General features: G+C 41.9%; 1 protein-coding gene across 2 annotated transcripts in view; it reads right to left on the bottom strand.

Annotated features, from left to right (window-relative positions):
- Positions 1–17290: 17290 nt before the first annotated feature.
- LOC141167064 (uncharacterized) overlaps positions 17291–23924 on the bottom strand; it is a 36539-nt gene continuing 29905 nt past the window's right edge. The window contains exons 15-18 of one of the 2 annotated variants that reach the window (XM_073654403.1): positions 20557–20721; positions 19443–19561; positions 18337–18410; positions 17291–17907 (exon numbers count right to left, since the gene is read on the bottom strand). In XM_073654403.1, coding sequence (XP_073510504.1) covers positions 17872–17907; positions 18337–18410; positions 19443–19561; positions 20557–20721 — 394 coding nt within the window. In that variant the 3' untranslated portion in view covers positions 17291–17871. Of the gene's footprint in view, positions 17908–18336; positions 18411–19442; positions 19593–20556; positions 20722–23924 lie in introns of those variants that run through there. The other variant, XM_073654404.1, reaches the window with a different exon arrangement.

The following is a 23924-nucleotide window of genomic DNA, read 5'->3' as shown; positions in this document are numbered from 1 at the left end:
AGTTTTTGCCAGGCAGGTCTGTGCCAGTGCTGTGCAAGTTTTTTTCACAGAATTTGGCTAAATCTAGCAAAGCTAATCCTTTTTGGCCTATTGCAGAGTGTGTTAGTCAGTGGAGTAGCCTATCTGTGTTGCAAGATATACCACCTGTGTATAGAATACCAATTTTTTTACTGCACCTAGTGAAGTAAAATCTTTTGGGCATAGCATCATTCTATTAGTCCATCTATACTGACCTCCATCAGGTTGCAAACTGAATATAATTTTTTTCTGCATCTAGCTCTGAAAAAATATTTGGGCTTCTAGCGGTGTGTGGGACTTGGTCTATTAGTCCATCTATACTGACCTCCATCAGGTTGCAAATTAAAAATAATTTTTTTCTGCATCTAGCTCTGAAAAAATATTTGGGCTTCTAGCAGTGTGTGGGACTTGGTCTATTAGTCCATCTATACTGACCTCCATCAGGTTGCAAATTAAAAATAATTTTTTTCTGCATCTAGCTCTGAAAAAATATTTGGGCTTCTAGCAGTGTGTGGGACTTGGTCTATTAGTCCATCTATACTGACCTCCATCAGGTTGCAAATTAAAAATAATTTTTTTCTTCATTTATCTCTGAAAAAATATTTGGGCTTCTAGCAGCGTGTGGGACTTGTTCTATTAGTCCATCTATACTGACCTCCATCAGGTTGCAAATTAAAAATAATTTTTTTCTGCATCTAGCTCTGAAAAAATATTTGGGCCTCTAGCAGTGTGTGGGACTTGGTCTATTAGTCCATCTATACTGACCTCCATCAGGTTGCAAATTAAAAATAATTTTTTTCTGCATCTAGCTCGGAAAAAATATTTGGGCTTCTAGCAGTGTGTGGGACTTGGTCTATTAGTCCATCTATACTGACCTCCATCAGGTTGCAAATTGAATAAAAAAATTTTCTGCATCTAGCTCTGAAAAAATATTTGGGCTTCTAGCGGTGTGTGGGACTTGGTCTATTAGTCCATCTATACTGACCTCCATCAGGTTGCAAATTAAAAATAATTTTTTTCTGCATCTAGCTCTGAAAAAATATTTGGGCTTCTAGCAGTGTGTGGGACTTGGTCTATTAGTCCATCTATACTGACCTCCATCAGGTTGCAAATTAAAAATAATTTTTTTCTGCATCTAGCTCTGAAAAAATATTTGGGCTTCTAGCAGTGTGTGGGACTTGGTCTATTAGTCCATCTATACTGACCTCCATCAGGTTGCAAATTAAAAATAATTTTTTTCTTCATTTATCTCTGAAAAAATATTTGGGCTTCTAGCAGCGTGTGGGACTTGTTCTATTAGTCCATCTATACTGACCTCCATCAGGTTGCAAATTAAAAATAATTTTTTTCTGCATCTAGCTCTGAAAAAATATTTGGGCTTCTAGCAGTGTGTGGGACTTGGTCTATTAGTCCATCTATACTGACCTCCATCAGGTTGCAAATTAAAAATATTTTCTTTCTGCATCTAGCTCTGAAAAAATATTTGGGCTTCTAGCAGTGTGTGAGACTTGGTCTATTAGTCCATCTATACTGACCTCCATCAGGTTGCAAATTAAAAATAATTTTTTTCTTCATTTATCTCTGAAAAAATATTTGGGCTTCTAGCAACGTGTGGGACTTGTTCTATTAGTCCATCTATACTGACCTCCATCAGGTTGCAAATTAAAAATAATTTTTTTCTGCATCTAGCTCTGAAAAAATATTTGGGCTTCTAGCAGTGTGTGGGACTTGGTCTATTAGTCCATCTATACTGACCTCCATCAGGTTGCAAATTAAAAATAATTTTTTTCTGCAACTAGCTCTGAAAACATATTTGGGCTTCTAGCAGTGTGTGGGACTTGGTCTATTAGTCCATCTATACTGACCTCCATCAGGTTGCAAATTAAAAATAATTTTTTTCTTCATTTATCTCTGAAAAAATATTTGGGCTTCTAGCAGCGTGTTGGACTTGTTCTATTAGTCCATCTATACTGACCTCCATCAGGTTGCAAATTAAAAATAATTTTTTTCTGCATCTAGCTCTGAAAAAATATTTGGGCTTCTAGCAGTGTGTGGGACTTGGTCTATTAGTCCATCTATACTGACCTCCATCAGGTTGCAAATTAAAAATAATTTTTATCTGCATCTAGCTCGGAAAAAATATTTGGGCTTCTAGCAGTGTGTGGGACTTGGTCTATTAGTCCATCTATACTGACCTCCATCAGGTTGCAAATTCAATAAAAAAAATTTCTGCATCTAGCTCTGAAAAAATATTTGGGCTTCTAGCGGTGTGTGGGACTTGGTCTATTAGTCCATCTATACTGACCTCCATCAGGTTGCAAATTAAAAATAATTTTTTTCTGCATCTAGCTCTGAAAAAATATTTGGGCTTCTAGCAGTGTGTGGGACTTGGTCTATTATTCCATCTATACTGACCTCCATCAGGTTGCAAATTAAAAATAATTTTTTTCTGCATCTAGCTCTGAAAAAATATTTGGGCTTCTAGCAGTGTGTGGGACTTGGTCTATTAGTCCATGTATACTGACCTCCATCAGGTTGCAAATTAAAAATAATTTTTTTCTTCATTTATCTCTGAAAAAATATTTGGGCTTCTAGCAGCGTGTGGGACTTGTTCTATTAGTCCATCTATACTGACCTCCATCAGGTTGCAAATTAAAAATAATTTTTTTCTGCATCTAGCTCTGAAAAAATATTTGGGCTTCTAGCAGTGTGTGGGACTTGGTCTATTAGTCCATCTATACTGACCTCCATCAGGTTGCAAATTAAAAATAATTTTTTTCTGCATCTAGCTCTGAAAAAATATTTGGGCTTCTAGCGGTGTGTTGGACTTGGTCTATTAGTCCATCTATACTGACCTCCATCAGGTTGCAAATTAAAAATATTTTTTTTCTGCATCTAGCTCTGAAAAAATATTTGGGCTTCTAGCAGTGTGTGGGACTTGGTCTATTAGTCCATCTATACTGACCTCCATCAGGTTGCAAATTAAAAATATTTTTTTTCTGCATCTAGCCCAGCCAATAGTTTTGGCCTAATACCACAGTTTGGCCACTCAGCTCTGCTCGGTTACCATCCATTGTTTTTTTGTGCAAACAACTCCAGAGTTGTGAATTAGTTAACCACCAAAATGAGTGGAAAAAGGCCTGCTGCTGGTGGAAAAGGGAATAGGCGTGTTGGGAAGGGGAAAAAAGGTTGTGTCCGTGGGGTAGGTGCAGAAGAAAGACCATCTTCCAGCCAAACTAAAATGTCTACTTCTTTTAGCGGACAATGTGATAAGATCCCTTTCTTACGGCCACGCCAATCGCTACAAATTCCACATGAGGCACAAAAACAGCAGGTGCTTCAACGGATATCAAGTGCTCCTTTAAGTGGGCTCTCCTCAACATCAACTTCAACATCACAAATACTCCAGTCCTCAAAGGTGTCACCCAAATCGCACTTGCTTCCTCACAGCTCCCAAATCTCCAGCTGCCCGTCTGAGTATGAGGTAGAACAGATGGTTGAGTCTGCAGAGCTGTTTACTCATACTATAGCCTGGGAATCAGAGGTCGACTCCAGCGCTTCTGTGAATCCAGACGTGGAAATGATCTGCACTGATGCCCAGAATCCAGGATCCAGGACCAGACGCAGAAGGTTCTGACCATAATGTAGACCCTCATTCCCAAACTGTAACTCCTGTTGGTGGAGACAATGAGGAAGACGATGATAAGACTCAAATACCTGATTGGAGCGACAACTTTAGTTTTTTGTCAGGGCAGGAACAGGTTGGCTCTGAGGACAACGGGTGTGATAACGCACAGGGTGATGATGATGAGGTCGGAGATCCCACTTACTGTCAACCCACAGTCAGCCAAGAGATGAGGTCAGCAGAGGAGGTGGAGGAAGATGCTAGTGACGACGAGGTCAGGTTGCGCCTTCCTGGACAGAGACGTAGTACTGGAAGCACGTCAACAACTGCATCCTCAAACACAACTCTGCCTCTCACCACAAGTCGTGGTGGCTCTTCAGGTCGCATGGGTGCTAAGCCTTGCATAGCCTGGGCATTTTTTCAGATCGATAAAGATGACCCAACTCGTGTTATCTGTAACATTTGTCAGCAAAAGCTAAGTAGAGGCCAAAAAATACATAGTTTGAGTACTTCATGCATGAACCGGCACATGGACATGAAGCATAAGTTGCAGTGGGAAGCTCAGTGTGCTACAATGCGGCCTAGCCGGCCGGGCCAATCACCGTCTGCCATATCTTGTGCATCCGCGGCCTCTTCATCCTCTGTGACTGGGGGGACAGCAGTCACACCTGTTTTGGGGCGCAGACCTGCCACCTCTTTACCCGCAACAGCCAGCGTGATTGGCAGGTCATCATTTTCTTTGGAGGTGGTAACACCAGCTGGTGTTGAGCGCTGTCCGACATCGATAGCACCACCTTTGGATCAAGGCAACCTAACATGTCCGCCTGCATCTTCCTCACACACCGGCAGTTTGCCGGGGACACCCTTATCAACCCCGTCTAAGCACAATAGCCAGCCCTCGGTCCCTCAGATGTGGACAAGTAAAAGACCATTTCCTCCTAGCCATGAGAAAGCTAAGAGGTTGAATTTCACCATCTGCAAGCTCTTGGCTACAGAAATGCTGCCTTTCCGCCTGGTGGACACAGAGGATTTTCGAGACCTTATGTCCGTCGCAGTGCCCCAGTACCAGATGCCCAGTCGGCACTACTTCTCAAAGAAAGGTGTGCCTGCGCTCCACCAGCATGTCGCACACAACATCACCGCTTCTTTGAGAAACTCTGTGTGTGACAGGGTGCATTTCACCACAGACACTTGGACGAGTAGGCATGGACAGGGGCGTTACATGTCGCTGACTGGGCACTGGGTAACTATGGTGACAGCAGGACAAGGGGCTGCTGTCCAAGTCTTGCCGTCCCCACGAGTTGTGCGTCAATCCTCTTCATGTCAAAGTTCCTCCACTGCTTCTGCCTCCTCAACCTCCTCTCGGTCTTCCACCTGCACCCAAAGCCTGTCTGGTCATGCCACAAGCTTTCTAACTGCGCAGAAGGGATCCTGCACACCTCCTTACTATGCTGGCAGTAGGGCTCAACGTCATCGGGCGGTTTTTACATTGAAATGTCTGGGAAATGTGAGTCACACAGCTGAGGAGTTGTGGTCAGCTCTGGAGAACCAATTTCATGAATGGTTGTCTCCACTGGACCTGAAACCAGGGAAGGCCGTGTGCGACAATGCTGCAAACCTGGGTGCGGCCCTTCGCCGGGGCAATGTCACACACGTGCCTTGTATGGCTCACGTGTTGAACCTGGTTGTCCAGCAATTTTTAGCCCACTATCCCAGACTAGATGGCCTTCTGCAGAGGGCACGGTCGCTGTGTGCTCACTTCCGCCGTTCGCATCCCGCAGCTCAGCGACTTACATCTCTACAGAAGTCGTTGGACCTGCCACTTCACCGGCTAAAATGTGATGTGCCTACCCGGTGGAATTCAACTCTGCACATGTTGCAGCGACTGTGGCAGCACCGACAAGCCCTGGTGCAATACGTTCTGACGTATAGCCTGGGCCAACGAGATTCAGAGGTGGGGCAAATCACGCTGGAGGAGTGGTCTCAGATCAGGAACCTATGCACCCTTCTGCACAGTTTTGAAATGGCGACGAAGATGTTTAGTGCTGACGATGCCATTATCAGCATGACTATTCCGGTGATTTACATGCTGGAGCACATGTTAAACAGAATTCGGAGTCAGGTGGTGGCACAAGAGGAGGTGGAGGAAGTAGAGGAGGAGGAGTTGTATGCGGAAGGGCTAACATCTGCAAGGTCCAGACGGTCGGCAGCACCAAGGCGGCAGGCATGTGAGGGTGGGGGAGATGGTTTTACCAGGGCGCATGGTAGCAGCCAAACTAGTGAGGAAGGTGCAGGAGCCCAGGAAGAAGTGGAGGACGAACTGATGGAAGACTCATCAGATGAGGGAGACCTTGATCACATTTCTGTTGTGCGAGGTTGGGGGGAGAGGACAGAGGAAGGAAGCATGATTGTTACCTCGCCACCAACACAACAGGGACTTGGTGCTCCTGGATGCGCAACACACATGAGTGCCTTCTTGCTGCACTACCTGCAACATGACCCTCGAATTGTGAGAATTAGAAATAATCCTGACTACTGGGTTGCCACACTGTTAGATCCCCGGTACAAAAGTAAATTTGCAGAAATTATTCCTGCCATAGAAAGGGATGCACGCATGCAGGAGTATCAGCAGAGACTGTTGCAGAATCTTACATGTGCTTTTCCACAAAATACCAGTGGTGCACGTAGTGAATCTCACAGTTCCAACTTGCCAACCGTGGGACCGTCAAGTGTTCAGCACTCAAACCGTAACAGAACCACAGTATCTGCTGGTAACATCAATTTTGCGGAATCATTTCACCACTTTTTTAGCCCATCCTTTGCAAGGCCACAGGAGACAAGAAGTCTGACACATAGTCAACGCCTAGAGACGATGGTACAGGAGTATCTCCAAGTAAACATTGAAGCCACGACTGTGTCACTGGACCCTTGCTCTTTTTGGGCTTCCAATCTGGATAAATGGCCGGAGCTAGCCACTTACGCCTTCGAGATCTTGTCATGCCCCGCAGCCAGCGTTCTGTCTGAACGTGTGTTCAGCGCTGCTGGTGGTGTGCTGACAGATAAGCGCACGCGGCTCTCCACTGATAATGTAGACAGACTCACGTTCATAAAGATGAACAAATCATGGATCCGAAACGACTTTTCTACCCCTGTGTCATCCTGGGGAGAGTAAAAGCTTGATGATTGGTTAAAATCACCCTACCAACCGTTTTAAGCTTTCAAATTACTAATCATGTTTATCTGTATCTTGACTGGAAAATAATTTGGGCTTTGTAGCAGTGTGCAGCACTGATCCTATTAGGCCATCTATAATTAGCTTCACCAGATTTAAAATTAATAATAATTTTTAGCTGCATCTAGCCCGGAAAATAATTTTGGGGCTCCGAGATGCGCAAGACACATAAGTGCCTTCTTGCTGCACTACCTGCAGCATGACCCTCATATTGTCAGAATTCGAAGTAATCATGACTACTGGGTTGCCACACTCTTAAATCCCCCAAACTTTTCGATCAACCTTTTCATTTTAATAAAGACCAAAAAAATGGTCATTTTTGAAATTATAAGCATTAGCAGTTTGTTAGAAACTGAAATCAAACAGTTTTCAACTCAAAACTTTATTCTAGGTGATGTTACGTTTTCACATAGGACCCCTTGTTCGAAAGGAGCTTCTGAACTCTCTCGTCCATTGAATTTGTCAGGTTTTGGATGGTTTCTGCTTCAATTATTTTGCATGAGGACAGAATACCCTCCCAGAGCTGTTGCTTAGATGTGAACTGCCTCCCGCCATCATAGACACTCCTTTTAATGATGCTCCAAAGGTTCTGAATGGGGTAGAGGTCAGGGGAGCATGGGGGTCACACCATAAGTTTGTCCCCTTTTATGCCCATATCAGCCAGAGATGCAGATGTTTTATGTGCAGCATGAGATGGTGCATTATCATGCAGAAAAATGATCTTGCTGTGAAATACACGGTTCTTCTTCTTGAACCATGGCAGGAAGTGCTGTTTGAGAAAATCCACATACATTATGGAGTTCATCTTTAGCGCCTTCAGGGATCCTAAAGGGGCCGACAATCTCTCTCCCCATGATTCCAGCCCAAAACATTACTCCACCTCCTCCTTGTTGGCGCTGTAGCCGTGTTTGCGTGGGGTGTCCATCAACCAGCCATCCTCCACTCCATTCATCTGGACCATCGAGCGCTGCACGGCACTCATCCGTGAACAAAACAGTTTTGAAATCAGTCTTCATGTAATGTTTGGCCCACTGGAGCCGTTTCTGCTTGTGTGAAGTGGATAGAGGAGGTCGACAGGATGGCATATGCACAGCTGCAAACCTCTGAAGGACCCTGCATCTTGTTGTTCGGGGGACGTTGGAGGCACAAGCAGCTTCAAAAACTTGTCTGCTGCTATGACAAGGCTTTTTTGCCGCTGCTGTTTCAACCTGACGTAATTGCCTGTAGGAAAGAGTCCTCAATTTGCCCTTATCAGCACGCACACGTGTGTACTGTGAATCAGCTACATACTTCTTGATTGCCAAGACACTTCATCCTGATCATCGCACAATGTTGATTGTAGTCATGCCTTGACCTAAACACTCCACAATTTGTTGCTTCTCAGCAGCCGACACATCCTTTTTCTTTCTCATTTTGGCAGAAAATGTAGGCTGCTTAATAATGTGAGAGAGCCTTCTTAAGTAGTCTTGCCTTTCATTGGACACACCTGCCAAACTAATTAGCACAGGTGTCTGCAATTGCTTACAGTGATATAAAGAGCCCTGACACACATCACCATCAATGAGTTTAACTGACAAACAAACAAATTCTTCCCTTATCACTCCTAAACACTTTTTGCATAATAATTTGGAACGCGGTGTACATGTGCTTTTCCACAAAACACCAGTGGTTCACGTAGTGAATCTTACAGTTCTAACTTGCCAACCGTGGTCTGTATGGAATTGTTCAATAAAGGGCCCAAAATTAAGATAACATAGATGGGAGAGGTCTCTATGAATAGGAATTCTTAAGTATTTGATACCCTGTGAGGGCCAGGCAAAGGGAAAGTTGGACTGGATGGAATCCTATATGGATTTAGGGAGGGAGACATCGAGGGCCTCAGACTTCGCTGCATTGATTTTAAAATTTTACCATGTAACAAAGTGATCTATTTCAGCCATAACAGCAGGGATGGATATATGTGATTGAGTGATATATACTAGGACATCATCAGCAAATAGAGAGCACTTGTACTCGGTGCCTCCCACCTCAATCCACCTAATATTGGGGTTATGGCGAATTGATGAGAGCAGGTGCTCCGTCACTAGGATGTATAAGAGAGGGGACAGAGGACATCCCTGCCTTGTCCCATTGGTGATTGTGAAAGGTGATGAAAATGTTCTGACGCACCCCCTGGGCCTTGGGACACCCGGAGCCGGACACTTTTTGGTGGATGCTGGTGGTTGTAGTCTTCGTGGCGGCGATCCGGTTCCGTGGCTCAGGGCGGTCAAACCAGTGGCGGAACTATTTATGTGGTTTTGATGTTTAAATGTCCGACTACGCCACCCGTGGATTGCGGTCAGAGTGAACCGCCGCTACAGGGCAGACCGCTAAGGCTGGTGTTGTGGGTGCAGCAGAGCGTAGCATAACTCCCCACGGGAGGAGTATAGCCTCAGGGCAGTGTATGCGGAGGATGGGGGTGATGGTGCAGGGCAGCAGCAGTAACGACACGGAGTCAGTGATGCAGTTCAGGGCCTTTACTCACAGTTCTTATTATCCAGACCACGTCTGCAGGTAACGGCTGCCCACGTCGTACTGTGCTCACCAGGTGAGGGGCTCAGACAACTCCCAGATAACTTTGGAGCGCTTCACAGGACCCCCTTTGTGTGTCCTTTGTCTGGCCTTTCTTACCAACACTTCTGTCCGGCTGCCTCGGGCCTCCTCTTGGTAAACTTGGCGCCAGTTTCCCTGACCCTATGTGGTGCCTTCCTAGCGGGTGGAGCAAGGGGCTGCGCCACATAAAATGTCAGAGCCTCCGGTTTCTAGCTGAGGGTCGTTTCCTGCCTCCACTAGTTCGGGGACCGGTCTCCCCCTTTGGCCTGACCCCTCCACGCAGGTGGATTCGGGCGTGCGGTGGCGACTCGCCCGTCCGCACCCCTGGGATCCCTTCATTCCTCGTTCCTGGAGCCTTCTCCGCTCCTCTTCCTTCCTTCTCCCTCTTGCAGGCCTGGGCCTCTGTTACTAGGCCCGCCTCCGGAGCAGAGCTCATGCAGAGCCCCTGCTCCCTGCCACTTCTGCTCAGACTTCTCTGCACTGAACTAAGATGGTGCCCACCTTTTATACTCCCTTCTCAATGCACCCAGGAACTGCTTCCTCCCTGCTCCTGCACTGCAGGGTTCCCCTTCCTCAGTGTTCCCTCCCCCCACTCCAGCCAGGGACAGGGACTGTCGTGCCCATCTCAGGGGCATATTGGTCGCCCTGCCCCACGGCAATGTGGTGTAATGCATGCAGGTGTCGGGTCCTGATCCACACTCCATCATTATCTGAGAGTGAGATATCACACCTCTGGGTGAGGTGCAATATGTCTGTAGCAACCGAGCCCTCGGTGCTACAGTTCCATTTATCTTCAGCCTAGGTGACGTATTGTGATACAGGGCCGTGATTTTGGCTATAAAAGGGTCCCCTAGACCCCTACCCCAAGCTTTTTAAGAGAATCATATATGGCGTGCCAGGAGACTCTATGGAATGCTTTCTCAGCATCCAACGAGAGTATCTACTTACAAATTTTTAACTGCATCTAGCCCAGGAAATACTTTGTGCCTAGTAGCAGTGTCTGCTAGTCAGCGGATTATCCCGGCTGTTAAGCAAGCTACACCACCTGTAGTTTGGACACTTAATTTTTTCAAAGGAAATGCTTCGGGACCACGGGATACTTAGTGAAGAGCATCAGGAGGCACCCCAAGGCATAGGGGCTGGGACTGGCACTAGGATGCCTTGCGGTGGACAGCCGAGCTCGATCCTTATAAAAGCTTTTTAACTGCAGCAGCTTTAGTGGACGCTACTGGAGCTGGAATTACGCGGCTGCTGGCATGAGACTTGCCCTCCAATAGATCCTTGTAAATGGATTTAAAGTGTATTCATTCAAATTAGAGGGACAATTTAAATTAAAAAGCTTAGAGCTGCCTCCACCACAGGGGGGCTCTCTCGACCCACCAGCGGACAGGCACCAGTATTGGGAGAGGGGGGCTGGCCGTCAGGGTTCACCGCGGCTCTGGCACAAACCCGGCGACACGGAGGTGGCACGGGCAGGAGCGGACTGGCCGTCTCGGCTTCTCACTTTTTGGATTTTAGAAGGGCATGACATGCCTATATCTGTGTCTCCCCCTCCTTTTACTCCTCCACCTCTTTTCTTTTCGCATGACTATATGTACTTGTCACTTTTCCATGTGTTAGTTGTGTCTTCTGAGCAGTTTGTCAGCTTTTGGACACCTTTGAAGGTGTTTTCTATGTGTTTCTATGTGTTTTTGTTTGCCTGCCATTGGTTTTAACGGTGTTCGAAGGTGTTCGACGAACAGTTCGACGAACAGTTCGGCGAACACACGGGTGTTCGACGAACCGAACCGAACTCGAACACTACGGGGGTGGCTCAACACTAGTAATAAACTTCATTAATGTGGTTTTGAGCACCTTGAGGGGTGCAGTTTTTAGGATGGTTTTACTTTTGGGTATTTTCTGTCATAAAGGCTCCTCAAAGTCACTTCTAATGTGATGTGGTCCCTAAAAAATGTTTTTGTAAATATTGTTGGAAAAGTTAGAAATCGCTGGTCAACTTTTAACCCTTGTAACTTCCTAAGAAAAAAAATGTCATTACAAAATTGTGCTGATGTAAAGTAGACATATGGGAAATGTTATTTATTAACTATTTTGTGTGACATATCTCTCTGATTTAAGGCCATGAAAATTCAAAGTTTGAAAATTTCAAAATTTTCAAAATTTTCTACAAATTTCCGTTTTTTTCACAAATATACACAAGTCACATCAAATAAATTTTACTATTATCAAGAACTATAATTTGTCACGAAAAAACAGTCTTAGAATCAGTGAAATGCATTGAAGCATTCCAGAGTTATTACGTCATAAAGTGACACTTGTCAGAATTGTAAAAATTGGCCTGGTCATTAACATGCAAACAACCTTCGGGAGTAAAAGGTTTAATTATAGTGTGTTAAGACAGCGGATATGTACATATCTGTACTTTGGGATATCACAACTTGTGAGTGACTGTTCAAACTTGAACACCCCACTGGTTGCAGCACATGAGACAAGACGTTTGCTTAGGTTCTAAGGACTTCCATTGTGAAGAACCAGAACATCTGTTGTTCAAGCAGAATTACGTTTTGATAAAATTAACTCACTGCATGGATTTAAGCACCACTCTAGAATTTTTTTTTCATTTCACCACTGGAATGGTGTCACTAATATAAGGTCCCTGCCCCTAGTAATATACTTAGCAGTCACCACTTTCTTCTGTTTTTGGCACCTCTGGTCGTTTTCTTCCAGTTGTGACCTACCAGATCACTCCAGTGTTTGCTGGTCTATCTAGACGTGGCTTATCAATGTAACTCAATGAGAGACAAAATGAGGTTCTCATAGACTTACGTTGAAAGCTTGTGACCGTTACCTCTGACTTTTGGTCAGTAAGAAGCTGCAGTCACAAGATTGTGGAACGAGACTGGCGCGGTGCCGGGAAAAGAAAAAGAAGGTGACTTGTAAGTATCAGATTATGTGCAGGGAACATTCATTAGTGATACCACTTTGGCGCTGAAATAAAAAAAATGGTGGTGCTTTAATGTACAAGCATAAGGACACACCTTGGGAACACTTTTTTTAGGCACAATCAACCCTGGTAATCACCAGGTACTTGAAGATGCCAGAGTAATACCAAGGCAGCACAGTGACGTACAGTGTATATACACTGTATATATATTTATAGCGATGGGCAAGGGACTTCTTGCTGGAACAGGATGGATCTTTGTACGTATGAGCAACTCTGGTTTTGGAAAATTTGTGAGTGATTGTTATATTCTCATGAAATATCATCTTCTAAATAAAATATTGAGCTGTGAACTGTATATATGAGCCTAGGCAGCCCTACATTTATACATATTGTTAGTAATACTTAGCTATTTCTTTACCAGTAAGGTGGAAAGTCCTCCCCAAACTATTTAGCTTTGGAAAAAAATGATCAGCAGAAGACAACTTATAGTTCACTTACTCCTCAACATAAGGAAGTGTTGCATCTGTCCGCTCGTACCACCACTTCAAAAGCTAAAGCAAATGATTAACTAAATCCCGCATGCCCGTATTCTAAGCTTATCTCTCTGTCGAGGCGTATCATGTCATTGTCATCTAGTGCACTTTTTTTGCTCTTTGACACATAATCAGGCTATCGCTATTTCTCTTTATATCCTTATTGTCATTTATCAGAATTTCACGTCAATACTAAGTACTTAAAATTCACCTTTAATCTTTTGCTCCCTAACCCTGCAACGATGTCTGTGTATTCCACAATTCTTACATGGATGGTAATTTTTACTCTGTGATATATGGCTTTGAAAAAAAATAAAATTTCTGCCTTACTCACGAAGCCTGAAAACGTAGTACAATTATTTTTTATTATTAAATCTTGTCACCTAGCACCACCTATCTCAAGACATCTCGAGTGAAGAGAAAAATTAAGAAACTCACATCTCACGTTACATATGTTTATAATAGAATATGGGAAAAGTAATTATGGGGTTCATAGATAATTCTGGCACCCAGGCCCTAGAGTCTCAGGGGACCCAAAGACACATAAGAAGGCACAAATATCATAAATGACAAATAGTAGATTCATCTTTGGGATCCAAGGTTTTCATGCTATGCCTCTAAATAAGACTCTTTTCTTTATTTTTAGGAACTAAAGGTGAAACTACCATTAAAACCTGTCACGTTATGGCCATTTTCTGTTTTTTTCATTTTTGTTTTTTCCTCCCCTCCTTTCAAAAGCCATAACTTTTTTATTTTTCCATCAATGTAGCCATATGAGGGCTTGTTTTTTGAAAAACAAGTTGTACTTTTGAATAGCACCATTGAATTTACCATATAGTATACTGGAAAAAAAGTAACTTAATACGAGAGATAAGTGTATAAAGCAAAATTCGAATTTACCTGTTAGCGCATTTTTTCCCGGTAAATTCGACTTGCGTAGAAGTTAATCTTAGTGAACTTAATGTCTCTTAATATGATCTTGGACCTCTCCAGACCCAAGATCATATTAAATATAATATGTGAAAAATAAAAAAAATTCTCATACTCTCCTCACCGCTCACTTCAGCCCCACCGCTTCTCACAGTCACCTGTCCTGTCCTAATTACATGTTCAGATCACCACCACTGGCCTCTTGTGAGAGGTCAGGGGATTTCAGCTCGAGCAGATGCAATCTAAATTTAAGTCGAGAACCAGACTGACAAATAAAGTAGCACTCTATAACACTCTGTAATGGGAATATGAAATAAGAAATTTCAATAGCATTACTGCTCAAGAGAATAGAAATAATTGAGAAATCTTGGCCAATTCATGTGTACCTGATAGCCACGGTAAGGCGTTACTCATTGCCAGGAACCTACCTAATGTGAATCCTCTCTTAGAGACTAAAGTCTGCATTTGCTTGGGAAGGTAAGAACCTGCTGTAATTAAACCTCCTGTGGCCTAAAGGCAGAGTGGATGCCAGGTATACATGAATCGGCCAATTTATGATTTAACACTGATTAGCAAGATTCTTTGTACACTATACATTGACATAAAGCTGCTACTCAGTGGTGTGGGCGGGGTTAAGCATAATAGTTGACCAGGAAGCACCAGACACCTAGTCCTCTAGTGATAACCTCCTGCTAATAAAACACTGATTGTATTGATACAGGAACACAGCTTAGCAAATGACAAATCACTGAAGTCGGGGTCTTTGCCTCTATCATTGTGCTCTCAGGTTTCAAAGAAAAAACCTGCTGACAGATTCCCTTTTAGTCATTGTACTATTGACCTTTGGTTGACTTGGGTTGAGTTTGTAGACAAATGTTGCATGCATAACAACTTATATTCCAGGTAATTTCTTTAGGTTTTTACTTCAGGCTTTTGCTCTCAGAGCATACAATGTTATGACCTCCCTTTTCCTTGAGCTGGACATTACGTTTATATAGCTCCCTATCACTGGGTGCCCATTAGTTGGGGGTCTTGGTCCTTCTCGGCCCTTATTCATATTTGACAAATGGTAAGGTTTTGATATTAGAGGTTAGGACTAGTGATGAGCGAGCATGCTCGTTACTCGAGATTTACGAGCATGCTCGGGTGTTTTCCAAGTATCTTCAGCGTGATTGAATGTTATGTTTTAATCACTCCATGCTCATGATTTGCAACTGGTTGACAGCTTTAATACATGCGAGGAATACCTGTTTCTTAGGCATGTCTCACATGTATTAAAGCTGTCAAAGAGTCGCAAATCATGAGCATGAAGTGGCAAAAACATAACACCTGAGCACCCTGAAAATACTCGGCGAGCACCCGAGCATGCTCACCGAAAGGGTTAACCGAACATACTCGCTCATCACTAGTTAGGACCGTCCCGAATAGAGTCGCCGTGAAGTGGTGGGATGACTTTTGCATTTGTTATTATGTTAATCATGTACCTTATATTATTTTCATGCACTTTTGCTGTTTATTTATTTACCGCAGGGTATTTTGCTCACTTAGTTTTTATCTTAGGTTTTTTCTTACTTGAACTAGTACAATATTACTAACCGTGCTTATACAGCATTTCTACTATTATAGCTGAAGTATAACTGTTTTCTTCCATAACTTGTAGTTCTATCACTACTATTCTAATTTTGACCATTACAGTATTATAGTCCTATTGCAATAATTACCAGTGCTGTAGATCATTCTTGGGATCATGTGCCCTGGGAGAATTGCATTCTAGCTATGATTTTACTTGTTATGAACACTATAGCTATTTCCAGTACTGAGAATCTCTATATTTTCATGAATAGGTTGTAGTATCACAATGGGCTACAATTTTGTAAACTAGTAAAGAAAAGCTGATTTTCTAGTAGGCACAGGTTGACCAAAACTGAAGAATCTTTATTATCTCAGTACCAGGCAAATGACCGAGCCAGAATGGGCCAAACCTGCCCAAAATAGATCCATCTTTCTTGCATGGTCGCACTCTACTAACATAATCAAAACTTATCTTCAAACAGGACCTCTCAAATCATGCACCATGTCAATCCCCTTCTGACAATATCCTATAGCTGAATGTTTTAGTGTGTCCTACACCACCCAGATCGCAAAACACTAGAGCACCTGAAGGATATGTTTGAATGAGATACTCATGGCAAGAGTCAGTTCTACATGGAGCAGAATTTGCTAGGTGAAGAGGGCACAAGAAAGAATGATGCACCATTGTATCCATTACCACCATGAACTGAAATTTATGGGGTCCCTAACCTCTTTTTTATCACCTGAAAATACAGAAGGTTAAGGTGCCCCATCTTCTTTCTATCATCTGAAAATACAGAAGGTTATGGTGCCCCATCTTCTTTCTATCATCTGAAAATACAGAAGGTTATGGTGCCCCATCTTCTTTCTATCATCTGAAAATACAGAAGGTTATGGTGCCCCATCTTCTTTCTATCATTTGAAAATACAGAAGGTTATGGTGCCCCATCTTCTTTCTATCATCTGAAAATACAGAAGGTTATGGTGCCCCTGTCCTACTTCCATCACCTGAAAATATAGAAGGTTATGGTGCCCCATCTTCTTTCTATCATCTGAAAAGACAGAAGGTTATGGTGCCCCATCTTCTTTCTATCATCTGAAAATACAGAAGGTTATGGTGCCCCTGTCCTACTTCCATCACCTGAAAATATAAAAGGTTATTGTGCCCCATCTTCTTTCTATCACCTGAAAGGCAGATGGTTATGGTGCCCCTGTCCTTCTTCCATCACATGAAAATACAGAAGGTTATGGTGCCTCTATCCTCCTTCCATCACTTGAAAATACAGAAGGTTATGGTGCCCCCATCCTCTTTCCTTCATCTGAAAATACAGAAGGTTATGGTGCCCCTATCCTCCTTCCATCACATGAAAATACTCCTGTGGTTCTCGACTCTCAACACCACTTAGAATTGGTCCCCTTTACAAAGCGGCAATTATCAACCACATTGACTACCTATATGGCAGGGTGTTTGCCAAAAACTACTATGTACAATATAAATTCAACACTGTGTCTAATAATTATTATTCAAGTGAGGAGCTGGCATTGATGAGATATATCACCGTCATTTTCATGCAATGCTATTTTATTATCAACCCAAAAAAAATTACGTTCTGTTAAGAAATTGTCTAGTTTCACTGATTATTATCACTTTAAGCATTTTTAAATGATCACAATATGATCGCTCATATTGAAGGTTATGACTCGAACCATGATTCTTCTGGTCATCTAGGTCACAATTGCCAACTCATTCTGCTCCAAGTTCCTTTGACCTTGTAAATTTAGGTCAATTTAATAACCAAAGCAAATTTAATTTTATTAACAATAATAATTTAATAGTTTACGTTTAGGTTTAGAATATTAAATACAATTTTGCAATATGAAAATTCCAAAAAGTTTAGCATAAATAACTATTGATAAGGAGATAAGGTAATGGTAACACAACGAACACAAAGCCAGAAATTACTTTTTGGTTTTATCTCAATACATGCGGCCTGGGGGGTCTACGGTCTACAAAAATAAATGAGAACATCCAGAATATTTGGAAAGTGATATACAATCTTTCCAATGTGGATAGATCTGGTTGGATTGCTAATCATTGCTCTTTAATGAGGTAGGAACATCCTTACAATGTGTAGGAAGTAAAGTGACCAGTACTATTGAAAATATGAATGCTATGGAAGATTTCTGAACCTCAAAATTTCAATTCTTGATCTCAAATCCATCAGTGTGTGCTTTTGTTGAATTTTTGTACTTTTGTTGTGTATTTTGAACAGTTCTTTTCTGATATAGCGAGATGAGTAACATTGTGCAACTTTACAAGTCACCAGTTTCCATGTTGTAAATTTACACGTCTGGGGTCTTCAGTCCTGGGTGATGTCTAGATCTTTTAATGGCTTGGGGAACTTTTCTTGTGATAGTTTATGTTTCATGCAATAGATACCTTAGGCCTCTGGATTTTAATCTATATTAGTCAAAAAGAAAACAAAAAAGACAGAATTTATTATAACAGTATAACAGAGATGATAGAGTTTGTGTTGACGTCCCAAATTTTGGAATTCATAATGGCAAAAATTAGAGCAATAAAAAGTGTGTAAATTTATTGTATAGCAAAGGATTAAAGAGCTGGAGACTATAGATTTATATATTTGCACATTCAATAAATTTTCTGCCCAGACAAATAGTCTTAATACAGTCATATAATGAGTGTCAAAAAATGTGACATTCACACCAACTGAACCCAAAAGTCATCACCATTAGTTAAAGGGAACCTGTCGCTCGTTTTATGCTGTCGAAACCGGGGAAGGAAATTGAAGCAATCTGTACCCGGAGCTTGGCTGCAACACACAGACACACTTTAGTAATAGGGATGGAAGAGTAAAGTGAAGAATACCTGAACCGTTGTGTCCACTTTTTCCAGTCTCGGCCTGAATTTCTCTTTAGAGGACTGACTGCTCGCAGACAAATCTGAAGAGATGAAGAAAGGCAGTATGAACAAAAGGAGAAGTTACAAGCCTTCAAAAGATCTGCTCTTCCTTCTATAGATTAAGAAACTAATTGTAGTGGCCCGAACTGAACATTTGGGAGACAATCAATTTAGTGTTAATGAAGAGGCTTGTTGGAGTAAGATGCCCCTAATTCATGACGAGGAACATGCTACCTAACAAATTAGGCACATCTTACAAGTGCCACATTCTTCGGCCAGAGATCTACTTCAGTCAGGAACTGGAAAACGTCTCTTGTGAAATTTTCACCACCAAAGTGATGTCAAAATTTGGGCTTTAGATGAGCGTAGCCACGCTGTTTCCCACCCAAGCTCAACTCATTTTGAAAATGCCAAAAGTTGCACAACTTTTACACAATCTCTGATATGTACAAAAATGATGTGATTTTATAAAGATATTTTATTCCAGAATTCTGACTTAAACAACTTAAAGGGGTTGCCCACAACCACTTCTTAATCTGAATGTTTGACTTTGTTAAAATAAAAACACTTATACTCACCTCCCGTGCCGGCGCCATCCCAGTGGTGTTGGCAAACGCGTTCCCGGGGCTCACGTGCGATTGTTATGTCAGGTGAGCCCTGCGCCCAATCAGCGCTGAAGTCACTTTTCCTTCCTTACAACATATAGGTGATGAAGAGGGAGTCAGGGTTGTGGCTGGTGCTCAATTCCTCTTGATTACTGATACGTCCAAAGGTGTGGACAATAACGCTAGCGCTGATAGGGCCCAGGGCTCAAATGACATAACCTCACATGTGCCCCAGGAATTCGAGTGCTGACACTGCTTTACTGCACGGGAGGTGAGTATAGGTGGTTTTAATTTAATGGGGGCAAACATTCAGATTGATAAGGGGTTGACCAAGTAGTAGACAATCCCTTTAATGAATCAGGCCCATAGTCCAAAATCCATATAGATCCAAAAATCCAATATTGCACAGTCAATATAGTGCGCCATGTATATTTGTAAAATCACGTGATGCCTTCCTATTATACACACCTTCTTCTTTAGGCTCTCCCTCTAAGCTCACGTTGCTAAATCCACGTTCCTGGCTCCATTCATCATCATTATCATCATCATTGTACCATTTATCCTTGTCATCTTTGCTGTACATGTCCCTAAACGAAACATAAGCAGTCAGCCGAGAGTCTGGAGGAGCAAAGAAGTAGCGTGTATAGTATATTTTGATATTTTATGGCATTTGCAGTTTTTTTTTGTTTATTTTTTTAAACTTGTATAACTCTTTAAAAGTACATAATGGGCCTGCCTCAACTACAGCCAGTACCAGTTACGTTTAGTGTTGAGCAAATTTGTTCGGCATTTCAAATTCATGTTCGGGGTTCCGACTTGTTCGCGCCAAAATATCGGCTCCTCCCATGAACATCCCTGATTTGCCACGCTGTCACGCAGATGTCATCTGTGGCAAATCAGGGATGTTCATGGGAGGAGCCGATTTTTTGGCGCGAACAAGTCGGAACCCCGAACACAAATTTGAAATGCTGAACAAATTTGCTCAACACTAGTTATGTTATATAACCTGTTCCTTCCTGTAACTACAGCGATCGGTGCTGGCTCCAATTGGTGCAATTTACCCCCTTTTTATGCTACTCTATTGATAAAATAATAAAAAAAACATATGTAATTTGGCAACACAAACAATTTTTCCCATTTTTTTTTGCCATAATCGTATTAACCTTCAGAATGAAGTAACTAGATCAATTTCACAACATAGTGAATATCCTTAAAAATAAAATGAGCCAAAATGGCGGTATTTTTTTTTTTCTTTCAACATTTCACCCCACAAAAGATGTTTCTTTCTGAATTTCAAAAAGTAAATGGAAAAATAAATCGTGTCATTTAAATGTACATCTTTTCATACATAGAACAAGCCCTTCTGTGACTACATAGAAGAATAAAAGCGTCATAGCTTTTGCAAAACGGGGATGAAAAGAATGAAAACTGGCGTCAAGAGGTTACAATTACCATGAGCTAATACCTAGCAAAGAATTCTCCATAACAATTTATTGACCACTTGATTGACTCCTTGACCTAGCTTATAAATGTTAATAAATGCATTTATTGAATGAATTTGGTATTCCTCAACAGAGCTCACCAAGTTGTTTTCTTCTTTTTTCCATTGCACGTGAAGAACATCACAGTGGCAATAATGATCGAGAGGATCGCAATGGCTGCTCCGATGCCTCCATATACTCCTGATTTTAGGATTCTCCCTGTGCATTCAGGACCTGTGTATATGTAGAGATCTGTCCTTGGACAACTGTATTGGGACAAAGTAAAACATTTTTGAAATTTATACCTATGGCTATTATTCATGATGGTAAAACAGGGGATTGCAACCTTATGAACACAAGAAGATCAACTTTTGTTAACATATTGGTAATTTTTGAGTGCCTTCTCTATGCTTCAACTCTGAGTATAACTTTGCATGATTTCTTTTGGTATGTTTACTACCTTTTGTTACCTTTGTACCAATGTGATCTACATGAACAAATCTGAGCTAGTTCCTTAAGATTCCTCAATGTTCCCCAACTCATTACCAATCTTAATCTTAAACTTAGGCTATAATGTGTAAAAATTCATGAAAAAAAATCTTTATTTTTAGGAATTTTCTTCCTTAGAGAAAATTTGTCCATATTCCTTATAAGTAATAATTTTTCAGGTAATCATCAAAAAAAGTGTTGCCTTCCAGGCACTTGAGTTTTACACCGAGAATCGGGTTGACAGATTAATGGGTGGGGTTGGTGAGGATCCAATGGTCATTGTGCACATCGACATCAATAACAAAGTTAGAGGTAGATGAAGGTAATTAAATATGATTACAGGGATTCAGGCTGTAAGCTTAGTTAGGCAGCATGATAATAAGCAAGTTTGCATTTGACTTGCTTTTCTATCTATTGTGATTATCCTGCTAAATGAGCTTTTATCATACTTTGTGTACAGTACAAGGAGTCTGATCACCAGAACCTTTAATTGATGCTTTGAAAATGTTGTTTCCACTTTTCTGTCATTTACAGATCAGCAATGTGAATCCTGTGAATTCCATCATTCCACCACTTTTCCTTCTTGGTGTTGCAGGTTCAATTTTGGGGAGTGTATATTGATTATTGATCTTATATAGCAGTGAGAGCATGGAACTTTCGAAATGTTGTAATGATTCACAAAAAAAAGTTTAAAGAGGAACTGGATATCTTTCTTCATAAAGGTGATATTACAGGTTATGGGTGCTAGACTCTATGAAAGGATACTGTTCCAAATAATTAATCTGATGGCAATATGTCGAGTCAACAAGAAATTTTTACCCAAAGGGTAAGGTCAGACGGTGGTATAAATCGGACCAAGATCAGAATGCAGAGCACGGAATGGCCGGCGTCTCTCCTAAACTGTCACGGATGTGTCAGAGGTGACAGACAGTCGCCCTGCAATGGTTTGCAGGAGATGTCCACTTTGGCAATGCAGACAGCTGCCTAGACAGGAGGCTGTGTTTAGGACCCAGCGACTACCTCCCTTTATTCTGGGTGTATATATACCTGGTGTGTCCAGGTGGGCATCGCCAGTTATATTTATTTCTACTTGGAACTTGGCTGAAGCAGCATCCCGTCCTCTCTGGAGTCTCAAGGCCGTGTGCCCTGTTGGAGTTCTTCTAAAGCTGAGTTGTTGTTCCCCTGTGTTGTCTTACCTTTTTATCTTTAGAGTGCTAGCGGAAGTTGACTAGTGCTCATCTCCATCCACCCCCCGCTATAGCCTTGCGCCAGTGATAGTAGGGTGAGGCAAGTGATCGGTGACAGCTGCGGAGGCTGTATAGGGATGTTAGGGGGAGACAGGGTGACAATAGTCCAGATTAGGAGGTCACCTCTTCCCCCTTTCCCTAGTGTCTGAGCTCCCTTTCCCCTCTGTGTTGCACTCACACCTGGCGTGACTCTCTGTGTTGCACTCACACCTGGCGTGACCCAACCTGAGCGTGACAGCTTCAAGTCAGCTTGTTTCATGAGAGCCACCGGCCAGTCCGTGCACTGCATTTCAAACCCCACTTTCTGATTTATCTGTCCATCTGACTGCACCCTACCATGGGGCAATTAGCCTCTGCCTCATGGGGTTTTAATCTTTTTCTTGATAAACATGTCAGGTTTTAGGTTGAAATCAATGGACTTGTGTCTTTTTTCAACCTTAGCCCCTTCACAACATGCACCATACATATATGGCGCAAGTCGGAAGTGGGTGTATGGAGCCATACCAGGCAGATCATGGCTGTATATTACAGCCAGGACCTGCCTCTAAGGATCACAGATGGAGTGGATCTCTGCTGGATGCTGATAAGTTGCTTTGACAGCCGGGAGTCTCATGAAAACCTCCATACTTGTCATTACCAAGCTCCTTTGTAATCCTGCCTGTGGCCGGGTTTCAAAATAGACTGTGATTTCTGCTACATACAGTGATGCTGTTGCATTGCTGGATATAGCACAAGTGATCGGACGATTGCAACTTCAAGTCCCCTGAAGGGACTAACAAGTGTAGCGAAAAGAAAAAAAATGTTTTGAAAAATATAAAAAAAATTAAGAAAACATAAAAGTTCAAATGACCTCCTTTTCCATCATTAAAAATAAAGATAATAAAAAAATTACAAATAGATATATCTAGTATTGCTGTATTCAGAAAAGTCTGATCTATCAATATATAAAAATAATCAACCCAATTAGTAAACACTGTAAATGAAAAAAAATCAAGAATGCAGCAATTGATAAGCAACTCACTATTCCAAAATGGTATCAATAAAAAAATTGATAGAGCAAAAAATAAGCCTCAACACAGCTCCATCGACAGAACATATAAAACATTACGGGTCTCGGGTAATGACAACACAATCCCAAAAACAGTTTTTTGCAAACTTCTGATCTTTTTTTCACCACTAAAATAAAAAAAACTGGACATGTTTGGTATCACTGTAATTAAACTGATGAGCAGATTCATATTGCAAGGGAATTTTTGCCTAAAAATGTACACCGTCAAAACAATTCCTGAAAAACCATGTCAGAATTGTTTTTTTTCCTGTTTTACAGTACATTATGTGGTAAAAGGAATAGTTTTAATTCAAAATTACAGCTTGTCCCGCAAAAAACACAGTGAGGACAACTATATGTCTTGTTTTGTTTAAATATATATATATACACTGCTCAAAAAAATAAAGGGAGCACTCAAATAACACGTCCTAGATCTGAATGAATGAAATATTCTCATTGAATACTTTGTTCTGTACAAAATTGAATGTGCTGACAACAAAATCACACAAAAATCATCAATGGAAATCAAATTTATTAACCAATGGAGGCCTGGATTTGGAGTCACCCCCAAAATTAAAGTGAAAAAACACACTACAGGCTGATCCAACTTTGATGTAATGTCCTTAAAACAAGTCAATATGAGGCTCAGTATTGTGTGTGGCCTCCACGTGCCTGTATGACCTCC

Source organism: Phyllobates terribilis, unplaced genomic scaffold (assembly GCF_046119375.1).
Source record: "Phyllobates terribilis strain yellow unplaced genomic scaffold, ASM4611937v1 Scaffold_11__3_contigs__length_659146591, whole genome shotgun sequence".
Classification (NCBI taxonomy): domain Eukaryota; kingdom Metazoa; phylum Chordata; class Amphibia; order Anura; family Dendrobatidae; genus Phyllobates; species Phyllobates terribilis.
Note: the sequence above shows the minus strand (reverse complement) of the source record. Positions and strands in the feature narration are given on the sequence as shown.